Genomic DNA, 17543 nt, shown 5'->3' with positions numbered 1-17543 from the left:
GCCTGGGGTGACCACAGGTGGCCCCGCTGGGGGGCTGAGGCCGGGCTAACACTCTGGTCAGGGATGGGGGTCCAGGATGGGGGTCCCCAGGCCATCACCACAGAGGTGGAAGGAGGGTGCAGCAGCTGGAAGAGCCCCAGAGGGGTTTTGGAGGAGACCAGGAGAGCCCAGGGTGGAAGCAGGAGCTGGCTGGGCCCGCTGCCCCAGAGGGGGGGGTCTGTGTCCCCCTCGCTCCCACCCTGAGGCCCTTGGCATCCCTGTCCTGGGACAGCACTGCTTCCTGGGGGGGCTCCAGCAACACTGGGGGGGCAGCAGCCTCCCCCTCCCCTACAGCCCAACCCTCCAGCATGGCCGTGCCCCCACAGGGAAGAGGTGACCCCTGCACTCCCCAGCTGGGTGGGGAACCAGCCTGGCCCCAGAGACCCTCACCAGCCCCAGGCTGGGCAGGCCAGACACATCCACCTCCACGGGACAGCTCAGGCTCCCCAAGGATAAGAGCAAGGTTGCTGCTCCCCAAGGCTCTGTGGCCAGAAAGGGAACAGCTCTTCCTTCGGGAGGAAGAGGAAGGCGCTCTTCTCCCTGTTGAAGAAGCCATGCCAGGCCCTGGAGCCACCAGGAAAGGTGGCTGGTTTACTAGTGCCTGCAGGCTTCAGCAATGGGGGGGGAAGATCTCCCTGCTCCCTTCTGTGCTTGCAGCAGGCGAGTGAGCACAGTTACCTGTCCAAAACAGGGGTAAGGGAAGAACAGGCTCCAGCCCCTCTTGCTGTGGGCAGGAGCCGATAGCCCCACTCCACAGTCATGACCAAGCCTCTGGGGGGGCTTACACCCACCCTTCTCCACCCTGCATGTCTTCTTTCCACCTCTAACCTGATCCAGAAGGGTTGCCCCAGCCCTCCGGGCAAAGGAAGGGCCATCTCCCTCCCCCCAGCCTCAGCCCAGAGTTCCTGCCCCAGGCAGGCAGCACAGCACCAACCCCAGCCCTGCCTTCCCCATGGTGCACACACTCTGGTTTGCCTTACACCAGCAGCTCCCCTGGCCCAAAATTACCAACTCAAGGCCAGAAGTTAAGTGTACGCCCAGTGCTGTGAGCAGTAACCTACTGGAACACCCTCCCCAGCGCTTGGTTGTGGCAGGGCACAGGCAGAAAGCATCGGCACAGACATGCTAGAGGCAGAGTTTATTACACTACGCAGGCTAAGAACCCTGGGCAAGACCCCACACGGGTAAGAATCGAACCAGCTCTTTATCAAAAAGTTAATACTATAGTCAACCCCATTCTCCTTTGGTCATTACAAAGCAAGAGAAATATTAAAAGAAAGATATTTATACACAGAGGGAAGCTGAAGAGATTCTGTCCAGCCCTTCCCCCCCACCCCACTCCCAGCACATTCAGCTGCCCAGTCTTCTGGCTGTCAGGAGCAGCAGAGTATCAAATCTTCACAAGATATCAGGTTCTTGGGGTTTTATTATTATTGTTGTCAATAAAAGCAATAATTACTGAGAGCTGCCATTCCTGTTCCTCCCCAGGGAGGGCGGAGGGGCAACACCAGCTCCCCTCGCTCTCTGCCCTCCCATCGCAGGGGATGGCTGTGTACACGGGTGTGTGAGGACGCACACACACTTCCTCTCGCCAGTGCACACACACAGCACAGCTGGCACAGGCGATGTGGTCTCTGATCCCTCGTTTGTATGCAGTCTTTTAAAAAAAATATTGTATTATAATAATAATATGAATTTCTCTTTCCATTTTGTGTCTTCTGGAAAAGTGTCAATCGTCCGTGAGGTCCTGCACAAAGAGGACTTCCGTGTGGCTGAGTCCGGCCTCCTGCAGCGTGGGTGGGTTGGGCCACTCCTCTGTCGGGAGGCAGGGCAGGACACGGCGAGGGAAGTTGGCCTCAATCTGGAACTTTTCAGGGCTTTCTTTCAAGGAGAACAAGAAGTCATGGATCACCTGGGAAAGAAGCACAGGAATAACTGCCAGCTGGGAGAGCAATGACACAGCCAGACTGCATCCGTGGCATCTCAGAGGGGAAAGGTTACCAATTTTGCACCATCACTGCACTGTAGACACGGGACAGCCACTCTCTTAGCATACATGAAACACGACTTGTCACAGAGTACCTGGGGAGTCCACACAGTGTTTCTGGCACTTCCTACACCATTATTTAGTTGGGAGCAATAAAAGTTTCAGCTTTTCAGGAGAAGTAGTTTCTTCCATTTTTTCTCTAATCTCTCTTCTAAGCTAGTGGGACCAGGCCCCATGACACCGTCCTTACCCAGGAATAACTGACTGCTAAGGCTCTTGGCAAAGGTCACCATTTGACAAAGTCCAATGGAACCAAGGCTTTGCTGGGCCACCCAGAGAACCTCTCGACCTCTCTTTTACTCTGGGAAGCCCATCAGCTCTGCCCCAAGCTCACCGTCAATGACTGTGTGAAGTGGAATCGCCGCTCCACCCTGGAATCGTTAGGCAGCTTGAAAATGATCTTAACACTCTCTGGGTCATCGGGATGTGGCTCGGGAGGAAGGCATTCAGACTTCCGCTCCTTCTCCTCCTGCAGCGTCTGCAAAGTAAGGATGGAGCAGGAGCAACGGGTGTGCACTGAACTGACCTTTGCGCTTGTCCCCTGCAGCACAGCTGCTCCAGGAGGCTCAGAGGATGCTCAAGCCCTGAGCAAGACAAGCAGCTCCAAACGGACAAGAAAGCTCTGCTGCAGGCACTGCTCCTGCACAGGGTGAGCGTCCAATGGGGCACAGCAGCCTCTCCAGCAGTCACTTTGCTCTCACCTGTCGCCGCCTCTCCTCTGCTAGTTTTTGCTGCTGCACTTCCTCCTCCTTCTTCTTCTTCCTCTCCCGTTCTTCCTTCTTCTTGCGTTCCTTTTCCTGGTCCGCACGCAAGGATGCCAGATATGCCTCATCCTGCTGCTGCCTCAGAACTTGGGTTTGGTTCCTCTCTTCCCTGCAGACATGAGCAGGGAGCGGTCAGGGTTAGCAGGCCCCAAAGTGAGGGCACGGCAGGCTGATGGCAGACCTGAGGGTGCAGGTACAGCCTCAAACTCATAGGAGCACACACATCAGCTAATGCCTCATTTAGAATACCACAAGCTCCTAAAATGCAAGCGGTCTCCACAGTCCCCAGCGCACAAACTGTTTCCCTAGCCTGAGTGAAAATGAACTGAACACAAGAGATTTCTCACCCACTGCAGCTTGACAGGGTGGACAGACAGCACATAAGCAGTGCCCAGGATTTCTGACTCATACTTGAGACTCTTCATGGTTTTATCTCCTTCAGGTAATTCCTCGTGTGTTTCAGAAACCAGAGATATCAAAATGTGTTACTGGGTCCCCCACAGAGACCACGGGGCAGGGGAGCGGCAGACAGAACACCAGAAGGTAGCATCCTACTTTGGACAAAGCCTGCAAATCCCTACAGTTACCAGGGACTGGAGCTCACGCTTGCGAGGCACTGCCAAAAACACAGTTGGAATTCAGGACAGCCAGTCCAGGCAGCAACACTCGCCCACCGGCTGGCTGTGGACGCCAGCTCTCCTCCTGCCTTGCTTTGCTCCCACTTGGCTCCTACCAGCTATTGTCCCAGCTTTACCTGCAAAGCTCCAGCACGCTAAGGGTGTGCTCCACCTGCGGAACACAGTAGAGCACTCACACCCACCTTTCAGTAGTGGGCAACACATCCAGCTCCCTGGCTATAGGGTGGCCTGAATTTATGGACCAATGATCCCACTGGGAAGAGGAGAGCCCAGGGGCTGTGTTTCAGAATGGAGATGCTGAGCTACCTGCCTACAGTGGTGTCTGGAGGGAGGAAGGGGCAGAGCCTGCCTCCACAAGGTCTGCATTACTGGAGCTCAGGTCCTGTCATACCTTTCCAGACGTTCGGACACCAGGTACGTCTGGTTGGCGTCCATGATGAACATCAGTTGATTAATGAGGTCATCAGCCTGGATGAGGCCTTCTAGACGTCCAACTACTGTCATTCTGCGATCCTTCAGCATGATCACAGCCAGGAATGGGTATGTGTTCTCTCGCAGAGCCTGGGAGACTGGGAAACAGGCACGAACATCACCATAACTGCCCCAATCCAGAAGGTCAGCAAGGGGTACAGCACAAAGCCTTTCCATCACCAAGGGCCTAGGAAAGCAGCTCCCACAGCTGCGATCTCTTCCAAGGCAGAAAAGGTCTCAGGCTCCATTTTGTCAAACTAAACCCTAAAAATCAGCAAAGGGAGGAAGTGGCTTGGAACGTAGAGACCGAGGGGGAAGAAAACAAGCTTTCAAGTAACCAAAAAGGTTCTTTAATTCAAGCAGGAAGGAAGTAAATTGCTCTGAATGTCCATTCAGAATGGGACAAAAAAAGCCCTGGGTTAAACTGCAGGAAGAGAAGCACAGGTCAAGCACAGGGAAACACTTGCTAAGATGATTAAGGATGGCCCGACTCTGGAAGATACTGTCATGGGGAAGGTGCCAGAGTCCATCCTGGATTCTTCTGAAAATTAGGTTGTTTCTGCCAGAGGCAGGCTCTGTCTTGAGGCAGGGAATGCAGCAGATCAGGGACTTTTAAATTACAGTTTGCCCGTGGCTGCTGACCACCTCCTCCTTAAAACATGCATAGTACATCACACAACTTGAGAGTCATACCAGTGGAGCCCTCCAAACTAAATCAGAGCACTCCGTGGATTAAATGAAAGGCCACAATCCATTCCAGCTCTGCTTTCTAGGCTGTGACTCCAAAGCACTGCAGCAATGAAACAGCAGTAAGTACAGGAATGTCTCCTTAGAAAGCCATTCTTACAAGGGGTGGAGAGCTGGTAGCTGAACTATGAAGCCAAGAACGACTCAGTGCCAGAACTCCTGGCCTCTCCTGCCATGAAACAGGAAGGGTCAGAAGTGACACAGAAAACCTGAACAGGACTTTGGGAAAAGGCTCCATTTGCAGCGAAACCCTATCAAAACGATGGCAGGCCAGGTACCAACAGCTCTGGAAAGACAGTACTTAAAAGGATCTCATTGTGGGCTTTTGAGGAGACAGTGAGACTGGGTGTGGAGTAAAGATGACTGTCTCAAGGAAAGAATGCACCTAAGTGTCACCTCAGGCACAGTATGAGCTGGTGTTAAGGGCACAGCTATTTAGATACTTGTTTCTGCACTCAGTTTAATCCTCAGCACACACCCACCAACTCCCATTAACAAGGCACTGAAAGCAGCTTGAATGCCCACAGCAAAGAGCACGCAACTAGGACTGCCCAGGAACATATGGAACAGTGGAGGTGAAGAGCAGAAGGTATTTCCCTGGCATCCAAACAAGCCCTCTAAGATACTACATGGAAAACAACACGTATTTCCCCATGCAATCCTGAAATCTCTTGTCTGCACAAAAACCAACTGTGTGTTCAAACATGTAAATTTGTCAAAGAGCATTTGGCTTTGTCTAGAGATGGGAGGGAATAAGTAAAGCCCAGGAGGGACACACTCACCTCTGTATCCCTCTGGTTTATTGGTTGAGCAAGCCCAGAAGAGCATTCTAGTGTTTATGAGGGTGATCACCTCAGGTACACACAGTGTATTGCTAGGAGATGAGAAGAGATCATGTGAATGAAGTTGCATTTCAAGTGCAAAGATAACTATTTGGAAAACTGTCCTACCTACCGGCAGAATTCATCTGTGTCTTGGTGGTCATCTCCATGAAGATAAACCAACAGAAAGCGCAGCTCCCGCTTGGCATCATTCAGTGCCTTGGCATAAGAGCAGAGAAGGTAAAGTTACAAGGTCTCTAGGCAAGGGGAAAGTGGCACCCACAAGACTTGCATGACACAGCTCAGCAACATTTACTCGGGCCATGACTCTGCCACTAGTGTGGTTTTAATGAAGCAGCAGTGGAGGATGAACCTGTCAGACCTTCTGATTAAAACCTCATTTCAGGATGTGGCGCTGGAGAACACTGAAGTCAGAGCGAAGCCAGGTAGGCAACTGTGTGGATTGACACCCCCCACCGCTCCACCAGACTCAGCTGGCAGAGAAGAGCCCTCCTTCACCCCTCAGACTCGCAGCAGCCAAGGCTGAGCTTTCCACTCTAGCCTGTACAGGACACAATCTTCAGACCACATCAAGTGAAAACACTACTAAAAAAGGTAACTCAATAACGCTGCAGGCCCCAACAAAACAAAACCAAAACATTTTGCATCTACAGTCTCTGGATTCCACCCACCAGAGAGCATTTCTTAACAAGACCACAGGATAAGTGCACAATAGGCTCCCTGTTTTACTGGCACTGGGTTTTGGTAGCCTAACCATTCCGTGGTTATTTAAGTTTGGATTCCAGGCAAGACAGAGGGGCCTAGAAGAGCTGCGGAGGCGGCGAGCTCCATCGCTGTGCAGTGTGGAACAGATACAGACTCCACATTCTTCCCTGGCACTTGGGAAGCAGTGCTGATCCAACTGTCTGCTGGGACGCACTGCAGGAGGCCCTTCCCTTGGCTAGGCTGAGAGAAGGTGCGGAAGAGGCAGCACCCACTAGGATGTCCCTCTTTTACAGAGAGAGCCATCAGCCCACATCTAACATATGGACTCTCACCTCCCATAATTTCTTCAGGGGCTTCCTCTCTCAATTTTGAGGTCCTGCACCAAGTTCTGGAGTTGCATTATAATACAAACCCAGGCAGTCAATCCCAATTTGGTCAACAGAAGGACAGACTCTGGCATACTACATCAGTTTATAAAAACAAAGGCAGGATTACAAAGAATAGCTGTTGGCTACAGAGCCATACAGACAGTTGAGGAACAGTCAGAGCAGCTTTGCTTTCCAACTTTGCAGGCTTGGCATGTCATCAAGCCTGGCAGACACTGGTTTTCCAATACACTTGTTCACTAGCTCTCCATTACCCTGTTAGAGAGTTTGGGGACAAACACTGGGCTTTTAAATTAAAAGTGATTTTGCCATGTAGGCCCTGATACAGTCTGGCAAAATCCCCACTCTCCATCTCCCCAGGATCTATGCACCAACATGTGACACTGACCTGGCTGTAAGTTCCCTGGTAGAAGACAGGGTGTATCCTCCCATATTTTTCCTCAAACATATGAATAAACGAAATAATGTCACCCACTGGGTCAGTGACCCGACTACGAGGATCAGGGCGTATAAAACGCAGAGCAAACCTAGGAAAGAAGCAAAGGACACTGGAAATTCAGCTTACTGACTTTCTGAAGAACAGGTTTTCTTTTCCACAGACAGTCACTGGTATTCATAAGGAGGAAAAAAGTCAGAGCTGGGACCCTTGAACATTTATAATCATGACCTAAACTGCCACCTGCTCCAAACTGCTACCACTGCTACAGAAGCCCCCCAGTCAAATATCTCATGCCAGGCACCAACAAGTATCTGAATTCTGTGTGATTAACAGTTTTGACTTCCTCTGGAGCATCAGGCATAAGCCACACCAACAGTATGAGGTCTGAGGAATTTAGTCAAAGACTAAAGCCACACAGTTTTGTCCAGATAGCTTTAAAAACTGCACTTCTGCTATTCCAAGACTAACAATTCCGGAGTGCAAAGAGCTGCAGAAGAGAATATTACACTAGGAGTCCAATGAAAACAGAAGAAACAGTCATTCCTCTGAGGCTGAAAAAGCTTAACTGCAAAGCAGATATCAATATTGTTTAGTTCTATTGATGCATAGAAGTTACACTGAACTCTGGAAAAAATCTTTAACAGGGAAAAAAGTAATACAACAGGGGAAATGGCCAAAACAATGCAGATGCATGACCACTGGCTATTTATCACCTTCCAATATTTTCTTTCCCCTCTATCAATGCTGTAAGGAGGCGAGATGAACTAGCCCTTCAGAGCAGTAAAGGGAAAAGAGGCAACAGACACCAAAGGGGAAGAAAGCAGAGGTGTTTACAGTTTAGGTTTTACCAAATAACATACAGGGATTAAGGCAGGTTAACCTGCAGCCCAGCCCAACAGGACATGATTCTGATCAAGTTGTTTGTTCAGGAATACCAGACAGTTTGACACTGTTTTGCATCCCCTTTGCATGGCACTCAAACTGTTAAGCCACATGGAGTTAAAACTCCCAATTAAATATTTCATTTATAAAGCTGTAAGATGCTCTTTTTCGCTGCAATAAGATTTATTTCTTACTAAACAGTGTAGGAACTTTACAAGGCTACAGATAAAGCCAGCTGAGCAAATAAATGTAAAATCTGTCATTAAAGATCCAAGTGACAGAGGTACAGCCAAACCTAAGCTAGTGTGTGCCTTGACGCAGTCAATACATGAGTCAGCACAAAAAGGTACTTACCTAAATATATCAAGTAATGTGTAATAGGTAAATCGGAATGGAAGCATTATGAAGTAGTAACCCCATCCTAACAGGCCCTGCAATTACAAATAAAGAATTAGAACAGTCTCCACGCCAGGAACAGGCCTGCTAAAGCAAAGTGTCCACCAGCATCACAGGCACACATGGGAGTATCAGTGCTCTAACCACTGCAAAAGAGCTCAGCAATATTTCATGGCTTTGGACACATCAAATTAAATTTAAGTGACTAACCTGGTTTATTCAGAATTCAATGTGACACATCTAAAAAACTGGTGTCACTGACTATTCAAGCAGCAATGCTTTTGCTCTGTGCTAATTTTCTTAACTGTACAGAATGATTAACAGCACTGAGTCTTACAGGTCCTCAGGCAATTTTGTTTGTGAAACATTAATGCAAGTGACACTGTATTCAAGTTAATATAAATTTTTGAGGTGTTCTAAAAACACAAATATATTGGCACCCTGCCATGAGGAGGGGACAGTCCTTTGTTCCTACTGAACTGATCAAAAAGCTTTACTGTGCCACAGCAAGACATTCTATGACACAAAGGTCGTCTCATACTGTGAATCACACTGGGGAGAAAATATCCACAGCAGTAACAGAGGCTGAAGGAATAGCTCTAATATTATGTTTTCAGAAGATAAAATATTTAGAAAGGAGATAACAGCATACAAAGAAAACAACTCCTTTCCCTGTTTTCAAGTTCTGTTGTTCACAAAGAATCACCCAAGAAGCAGGAAAAAATCCACTGTAAGATAACTTGCCCTTGGCTGTGGCCTTGAGACAACGTAGCTGTAGATCCTGTGGTCGGCTGTATTGACCTGCAATGGCCGTGATGGAGGAGGATTAAAGACACTTGGGACACCCTCTTGCTCATTCAGTCGGTCCTGTACAGCTGCCTTTGACACAAGAAAGAGCAAAGAGAGGTTTCAGACATTTAAGGATGGCAAGAAATACCTTTATTATACTTTGGACGCTAACAGTAGGTATTATTTGTCCACAGCCCCAGAGCACTGGATAAGCACAACTCATTACAAACCATAACCTCCAATACTCTTTTCTGCCTGGAAAGCCTTCTCCGTGGCAGCCTGCACACACGCACTACGGGGAGTTACACAAAGTGCCAGGCAAGTGATTGTTCACAGCCGTAACAACTCTGCTGTGTACTTCTGAAACCAGCTCTCCAGATGTATCAAGCTATTGCTATACAGAGCTACTAGTGTAAACTCAGGAATTGATGGATTGCATCTTAGTTGTAAGGCTCCCCTTCTCCACAGAGTACTCCATTTAACCCAGGTACTTGGAAACTGCTACAAATCTTATTTGCAGTGGTACCTCTATGTTCCAGTTGTGCTGCTCCAGTGTGTGACGACACTGGTCCATGGACTCTATGCCGGTCAGGTCCTAAAGAAGGAGAATAAACACAGATGAGTGCCAGGGAAGTGCTGTATTTTTACTGTTCTTTGCAACACGTGAGCAGACAGGAATTACTGCAATACATTACCACAATACTTTTTTTTTTTTAAGTGCTTTGCTCTCAGTTTAAGAGCAACCTGAGCCAACCCAAATCCACAGACACACAGGAGGCCTCAAACAGGCCTTTGCACTCTTTGAGCATTAGCCAAGTCTCAGCAGTGCCCAAGTTCTGTTACTCCAACTGCACTCAGCCCAGTCAGGAGTCTAACATAATGCTGCCCACAGGTTTCACTCTGGAAGGATATGCCAGGCTGATGCCCTCAAACGTCCCCTCAAAGCATCAACTTAAGACAGGCAAAGCATTTCCGAAAACCCAAGATGACCATTACTTCACTCACTGCAAAGCATAAGAGACTAAAACCAGAATACGCCAGGTACCAATGAAGGTAGTGTCATCCAGCATCACAGGGAATTCTACAGTAAAAAAACTGCAGTCCAGAGACAGGGCCCAAACCAGAAAACATTGTCCAAACACACCAGCAGACCTCAAAGCCCCTGAGCTCTCACGTCAGTGTTTGGGAAGGCGTATTTTAAACCCGTGCCAATCAGAACTTCTGCACAAGAGATCAAACAACTGTATTTGTTATCACAGGAGGCCATGTCAGCACCTCTTGAATAGAGACAAATCTTTGCTGAAGCGAACATCCCTGTCACCATGCCACAGAAACACATCTCCCCACACCACTCACTGTAAGGTGCTTGAACAGATATTTCAGGGTTGTGTACTGCACCTATCAACATGGAGCCAAAGCACACACTTTCATGGGAAAGCATCAAGCCACAAATGTGTTGCTGCTACCCTTTTAACAACAATCCTTTGAATTGGTCAGTGAAAGATCATTACAGGTGACACCATTAACAATGCTGGCCATTTTGAAGGAAACTGCTGTTATTTTAAAATTAAAAGGAGTAAAAAAGTTTTTTTATAAATGGGCTACAGAAAGCCAAGAAAACACTTATACCTTCAGAAACAATTATTAAGCTTGTATCCAAGTTGGCAGAAGCAATGACAATAATTGTCACAAGCAGTGTAATAAATTCAACATTAAAATGTGCTGGCGATACAAGGAGACTTTTGAAATATGACAATTCCCTCCAGCAAGATCATTCTTGCCAAGAGAACTCTGCAGATTCTTGATGCTTCACGTCCTCACCTGGTGGATTTCTCTCCAGACCCCTCCCCAGCCCACTGGTGTAACACAACAGAGGGGTGCACCTCCCTGGGCGGCTCAGGGACACGCTGAGAAGTGAAGTAGGCTGCTTCCCCTCTGGACTGCTGCTACACAGGGCGACAGCCGGCGCCTGCTGACCTACAGAGGTTCTGTGAGCCGACCTACACAAGGCTGGTTCCACACACGCTTCTCCGCAGCACCTGAGAAGATCTCAGCCACGCGGGAGTTCGGCAAGCAGCAGGGAACTTTTGCTCCCCGTGTCTGTCATACAGCAGAGCTTAGCTTTTCTGCAGAAGGCAGCCTATGATGAGCACCAACACAGAGCAGTGACAATATAAATCCTTGTGCGCAGCTTCTATCGCACCTTGTGATCCAATCCATTGTTAGCAATCCTATTTAATTCTGCTCGTCATCTCCCCCATTTCTTGCTTCATTTAAAAGCCCCTAAGGCAGTGTTGACAAGCTGACCATTTAAGAATGAACACAATTGGGTTTTTTTAACTGTAGAAGGATGGTGCACCTATTTCCTTCCCTGCCCCCATTCATACATTCCACATGCTATTTCCACCCGAGTCACACTGTGGACAAATGCCCTATTCAATCTCTGGGCTCGTTCAAACTTTTGAGCATTTCTTGGCTTTTTCCTGACGAAGTCTCCACAGATCTCTACCTCCTCCCCAGTCTAACTGGTAAAAATCATTGCTTCATTCTACTGTATGGAACCAGACTGTTCAAAGCATTGCTGACATTAACCACATGATTGCAGTCACTCAGAAAAAAGCACTTCAAGTCACTGCCCAGTGCTGTATAAATGTTTATTAAAAAGTTAATTCTGCAGCAAGCCTTGCAAGGGAGCACTACAGAAGTGAATTTCATAGAAGAAATGAAGGTCAGTGAAGTCAGCTGTTGTTGCCAGAATACCTTTGTTTATCACTCAGCTTCACAATTTAGTATTTTAATTTAACTACCTTTCTTTAAAGATGTGCTTCACTACTTACAATTTAGGGTTTACATTCTGATTTTTTTTTTTAACCTAAACTCCTACAGAAGGCACTTCATTGTCCTTTTAGAAGGACATTTTAAAAGGCACCTGCAATTTACTCAAGTATTTGATTTTACAATGGAGTCACAATGCATGTATTTCAAAGCTTTGAAAGTCTTCTGATCACCATTCCTTAACACCTTGGAAATTCTGCTGGCATTTGCAAAATTTACAAGATTCAGAAACTCATTCACACCTTTGTCTCCAAATGTCTGGATTATTGCTCAGCACTAATAACAGGGTGTCATGACTGAACATTCCCTCCTTTTTAAATTATGCAAAATGCTTTAGCAGTTTTCGGTCAGAAAGCAGCACCAAATTAACAGCCATGCAGAACTATCAACAAGCATTTAATGAGCACTGAATCACTGCAGCATTTGCAAGATCTACTGAGCTTCAGAGACACACTACAGGGCAGCTAACTTCACCCCTTCCCGACCATCATTACAGCGACAGGCACACTGTTGGTCAGATCTCAGCCTTCTTCAACAGCACTTCTCCGTAGAGGTGAATCTACATTTTTTTTCTTAGCATCTTAATACAGTTGTTCTCAACATGAAGCACAAGTGACAAAACCACCCCAGCAGCACCATGCCTAGTGCTCCCACCACTCTTCTGATCAGTGAAGCTGCACAATTAAACACTGCAGGAAAAAGAAATTGCCTGTGTGAAGGCAGCTTTTAAAACTGAACACTTTTTTGAACGTTACTTTGACGTGCTCTGTAAGACAGACACACTACATGTAGCTCCAGGATGTTCTGGAGGACACATGGGTTCAGAACAACTTGCACATGAAGTAAGGAACTGCAGGAAGGCAGCTCAACTGTCAGTTATAGAACACTTGCTGTTAAACACCAATACTGTTCACTATCACTCCTAATGACAACTCGTACTGTTATCTCGGTACCTTTCACGGCCACTGCTTCACCTTAGTCACAGAAATAGATTAGAAACTTGAAACGCATCATTTCCACAGCACCACTCATAGCATTTCTGGTGAATCCCATGGCTAGCTGCAAACGGTGTTATTCATGTGCCAGACAAACGAGCATGTTCTAAGTATCATTAAGACTAAGAGAACAAACAGTATCTTCAGATCAGTCACTAACTGCTAGTTTCCTACTCACTGTAGTCTCTCAGCTGTCTCGAAGAGCATACACCTTACACAGACATAGTAAGTAATAAAAAGATAAAGCCCCCTGTAGTTAAAATTAATCCCACTAAAGCAGCACCCTCAAACCTTCAAATAAATACAGATCCAAGCTCAAGGCAGTGGCTCATATTTAGAAAACAAAACATTAAGTACCACAAATGCCAGGAAAGTTCAACACTGCCTTCCCAAACACTACTCAAAGCAGAATCCTACCCTAGAGCTGCTGCTGGATACAATTATTTGCATCTCTCACCTTTGAGACTGTTCAGAATGCTAAAATCATCTCAATACTGAAGTAATAGAAAGTGAAATTCCATGCTTCAAAAGATGAAGGAATACCCCTGAGCAGATAAAGGTTGTAAACTGGACTTACGAAACTGTTCCCTCCGCAGATACGCTTGTATGTTGAAACACAGCTAAGAGATGCAAATCCACAGGACTGTAACTGGCACTGCTCTTAATTCCCAACCCACTGCCAAATTCCAGAGAATTATGTTTCCAAGGGTAAAGAACATCTGACTTCAAGCAGAAAAAAGCCTTTACTGAGGCAGTTTCTCTTTGCATATAACAGCAAATGCCTTTATGAGGGCTTTGATCAATATGCAATACACTGAGTAGGTAACATGCCTGGAGTTTGTTTCCTCCTTCCTCTTTAAATTAGAGATGTTTTCAGTCCTGAGCATCTTGTTTTCCCCAGTTGAAGTTAAGAGATGGTATCATGAGTGGTAACTTTCTCCTTTGCAAATAACACTCCATTACTTTACATTAGCATATTATAACATTAGACATCAGCCCAAGTGTAATGAGCACAGATCAATACCAAGATCCTACAAAAGCTGCTCTGCTGTTTCTTCTGTCTCCCAAATGGAACTGTATCTCCACAGCATAAGCTGTACACATCAAGTTTCTCTCTACAGATGTCAAGACAGCCAAGCCTTGACAGATGAAAAATTTAGATGCTTTTATTCCTTTATAAGCCAATGCTTCTGCAGTCAAAAGGAGGCTGAAAGCGTGCAAAAGTGCTTTGTTGCTTTTATTGCAAGTTTATCCCAATTATCTCTCCATAACGGTGCTTTTTTTTTACTCCATTAACCTGCCACAGCAGGGTGGCAGAGAACTGTCCTATTCCGGCCCTGTCCATAGGAAGAGAGCTGCTATTTTGAGCATTCTGCCAGCAGAGCTGTTTGTACGAGCACTATCAAAACGCATCAAGCAAACATCAGTGGAATTAATACAAAGCGTGTATTTAAACTGTAACCCTGATGGTTTGGGACACAAACAGGACAGCACACATTCACCTCTCTACCTTGGAAAGAGCAATTTCCAGCAGAAGTAAGATGAACAGTGTAGGGCAACAGCATCTTCAGCCAGACCAGCTGTTTGCTGGGCAAATAGCAGTCTATAGCACTTGCTCAGTGCTTCCCTTCTGGCTCTCCATCTAACTAAGACTACTGAGGGCTATTACTTACCTCATCTTTGTTACCTCCACTCCTTTCTTAGTCTGCTCTCCAGCTTTATTCACATTGCAGTGACATGCCACCTTCTGTGGAAGTAGAGTGCTCTGCCACCACAGAATACTGTACAAATTACTTAGTGCATCACAATGAAAGTGTAGTTATCTTTGAAAACATTTAAGTGCTCCCTGCCAAGACAGCAGAAATCCCCAAAAGGTTTACAAGCTTACTGTAACAGTGTTTTGCAGAAAAAGCAATGTACAAATTATTTTAGTGAGACTTAGCCATCCTCTCCAAACAGCAAATAATATTTAACGGAGTCCAGCTAAAGGAAACAAGAAAAAAAAAATCTTTTCCAGGTAGACTGATTTACTACTCTATCTCATTTCAAAGAAACAAGGACAACTGCACACCTGAGCCCCTTTCAGCCAGGTGTGAAGTACCAAAGGAGAAGGAATCACCAGTGAAGTCTGTCATTAGCACAGCCCTGGTGAAAAGCTAATCCCATATACCCCAGGGGACAGAAGAATGAGAGTATCCTGGTATCCAAGCCTTCTGGACTACTGCTTTCACATCAGGCTTTGGACAGTGGCCATCCTCTAACTGAAAAAAATTCTCCCCTTTACAGTCTAAGAAGCATTTCCCTCCACTTCAAATCAAGGCTCAACAGGAAGCTGAACTAAACCATGAATCCTTCCTTCTGACTCCTTCTCATTCCCCTCCAGCCCCTAGCCTGCTGTCCATGGCAACACCAGGTAGCATTAGGAAACAGGATTCTTTAGTTTCACAGCTGCCCACAGGGGTTTGAAAATAGCAACAGGGGCACTGATGAGTGCAGCTGGTCCTATCTGTCCAGATTCAGTAGATTAATAAGCACTATGATATCTTACAGCAAGAGAATGGGAGCTGGAGGACAGCTTTTGCACATATATATGTGCAGCATAAGGCAATGGCTTAAACCTCATATACTTACCAGGGAAATGGTAACATTGGGAAAGCAATCGTTAACATTGCTCTGCCTCCTTTGTCTGTAAGTTAAGATTGCCTTAACAGCTTTATTTATAGTAAAGATTTAGAAAGGATATCTGTAATGCATTAGTTAGTTCAGACAGTTGTTGAATCCTGCTGGCTCAGAGGTGAAGGCTTGGCAAGTATCTGTCTGGAATGATGAGGAACACCTGCATCTATCTCAGCTGTGGAAGGCAGGGCTACATGCCTCTGAAGTCCCTTTAAATCCTGTAACTCTACAGTCACATCACATCAAAAAATGCAAAACAGTCCTAAAAAACCATGAAGCAACAAAATCAGACAAAGGACTCTTGAAAGTAAATATCATATCTGTAAAAAAACTGCAATCCAAGGAACACCACATGATCCAATTCAAAAACAAACCCAAGACACCTGAAGATAATTTTCATTGGCCAGCATGTTTAATTACTTCTCACTGAGCAACCCTAGTATTTCAACTCCACAGCACTGCTTTCTCACCAATAAACCACATCTACAGATTGGGGTTTTTTTCTTTAATTATTCAGCTGCTGCACAGCCCTGATGCCTTGGCAAACTAAAGGTTAAGGGACCCAGCCCATGCTATGCAGCAGACAGCAAGATTAGATCATTACAATCCCCAGTGGCCTCCCCCCGGTAGGCATTACCAAACTGTGAGGGTTAGAAACAATCTTCTGAGAAACCACATTCCATAGAACCCACTGGCTAACCCTCCCAAGACACCAGGAAAGGCTTTCCCATTCACCACTAACGACGAGAAATGGAATTTTTCAGACCACCTAATTAAAATGGCCGGGACTTACCGAGGAGTTTTTCCCGTACAGAGTTAATGGGGTTTACTCATCACTTATTTCCTGCCTCGCCAATTAGCGATGACAGAACACCATTCCTAATGAAGCACTCGGGGATGCATAGCACCAGCCGGCCCCTCAGCGAGACCCCAGCCCGGGGAGCCCAAGCCCCACACAGGACCCCCACGGGAAGTACTCTTGCCCCCACCAGGACCGGGACCACGGGGCTCTCCCCTCTCGCCACCCACTCAAGCCCGGCCCGACACCTCCGCACCACCGGGCCCTCTCCAGGCGGTGCCTGCCCCAGCTCTCAGTGAGCCCCATACCCCCCCCGGCCCGGCGCAGGCCGGCAGGACCCCAACGCCGGTGGGGCGGCCCAGCCCAGCCCGTTCCGTGCCCGTGCGCCGCCTCCTCCGCTCCCGCCGGCCGGCACAGCCCCCCCCGACGCGGCACCTGGAACTGCAGCAGCTTCTCGGTCTGCTCCGCCGTCAGCTCCCGCTCCTCAGGCGCCGCCATTTTGCCGCTGCCTCTGACCCGCCGCTCCGTCACTCTCCGGAACTGACGTTCTCCCCCCCGCAACTTCCGCTCCGGGGCGCGCGCTCGCAGAACACCGTTATGAAGCCAATGGCCGTTTATCGGCCGCAACCGGAAATGCTCGATCGCGTTCCGGAGAAAGCCGAAGCGCTCCCGGACCTCTCCGGAAATGCCCGAATCTTATTAAGGGGGCTCGCTGCTCGCGGGTGTTCCCGCTGGGCGCACGGAGAGCTCCGAAGTGTGTCGAAGGCCGCTCGGGCGTTTCCGGAGCTGGCCGGGGTTGGGGGGGTGGCTGCCTTGGGCTGTGGGAGCGGGTCCCCTGTGGGAGCGGAGCCCGAGGGGGTGATGTGAGCCGGAGCCTTCCGGGAGCTGGGTGGGCGGCCTGTCAGCCACCGGGTGGGTCCTGCCCGGCCGCCTCCCGTCCCGCCGGGTCGCCCGTCCACCTGCGCGGCTCCACCCAAGATGGCGGCCACCAAGCCAAGATGGTGGCTGTGAGGGGTCGCCCGCTCCCACCCCGGAGAGCTACGAGTGCGCGCGTGGGGGGGGACGGCGCCCCGGGACCACGGTCCTGCGAGCC

General features: G+C 48.0%; 1 protein-coding gene across 1 annotated transcript; it reads right to left on the bottom strand.

The window, feature by feature from the left end:
* Window positions 1–1162: 1162 nt before the first annotated feature.
* Window positions 1163–17129, bottom strand: FAF2 (Fas associated factor family member 2). The gene is made up of 11 exons (XM_074838901.1): window positions 16886–17129; window positions 9672–9740; window positions 9101–9235; window positions 8315–8391; window positions 7028–7166; window positions 5661–5746; window positions 5489–5580; window positions 3880–4057; window positions 2788–2959; window positions 2421–2564; window positions 1163–1951 (listed from the first exon to the last, which is right to left on the bottom strand). Exons 1-11 carry the CDS (start codon window positions 16946–16948, stop codon window positions 1769–1771), a joined length of 1338 nt encoding a protein of 445 aa, XP_074695002.1. The 5' UTR covers window positions 16949–17129; the 3' UTR covers window positions 1163–1768.
* Between the last annotated feature and the right edge of the window lie 414 nt (window positions 17130–17543).

Source organism: Strix aluco, chromosome 13 (genome assembly GCF_031877795.1).
Source record: "Strix aluco isolate bStrAlu1 chromosome 13, bStrAlu1.hap1, whole genome shotgun sequence".
Taxonomy (NCBI): domain Eukaryota; kingdom Metazoa; phylum Chordata; class Aves; order Strigiformes; family Strigidae; genus Strix; species Strix aluco.
This window is presented reverse-complemented; position numbering and strand designations above follow the sequence as displayed.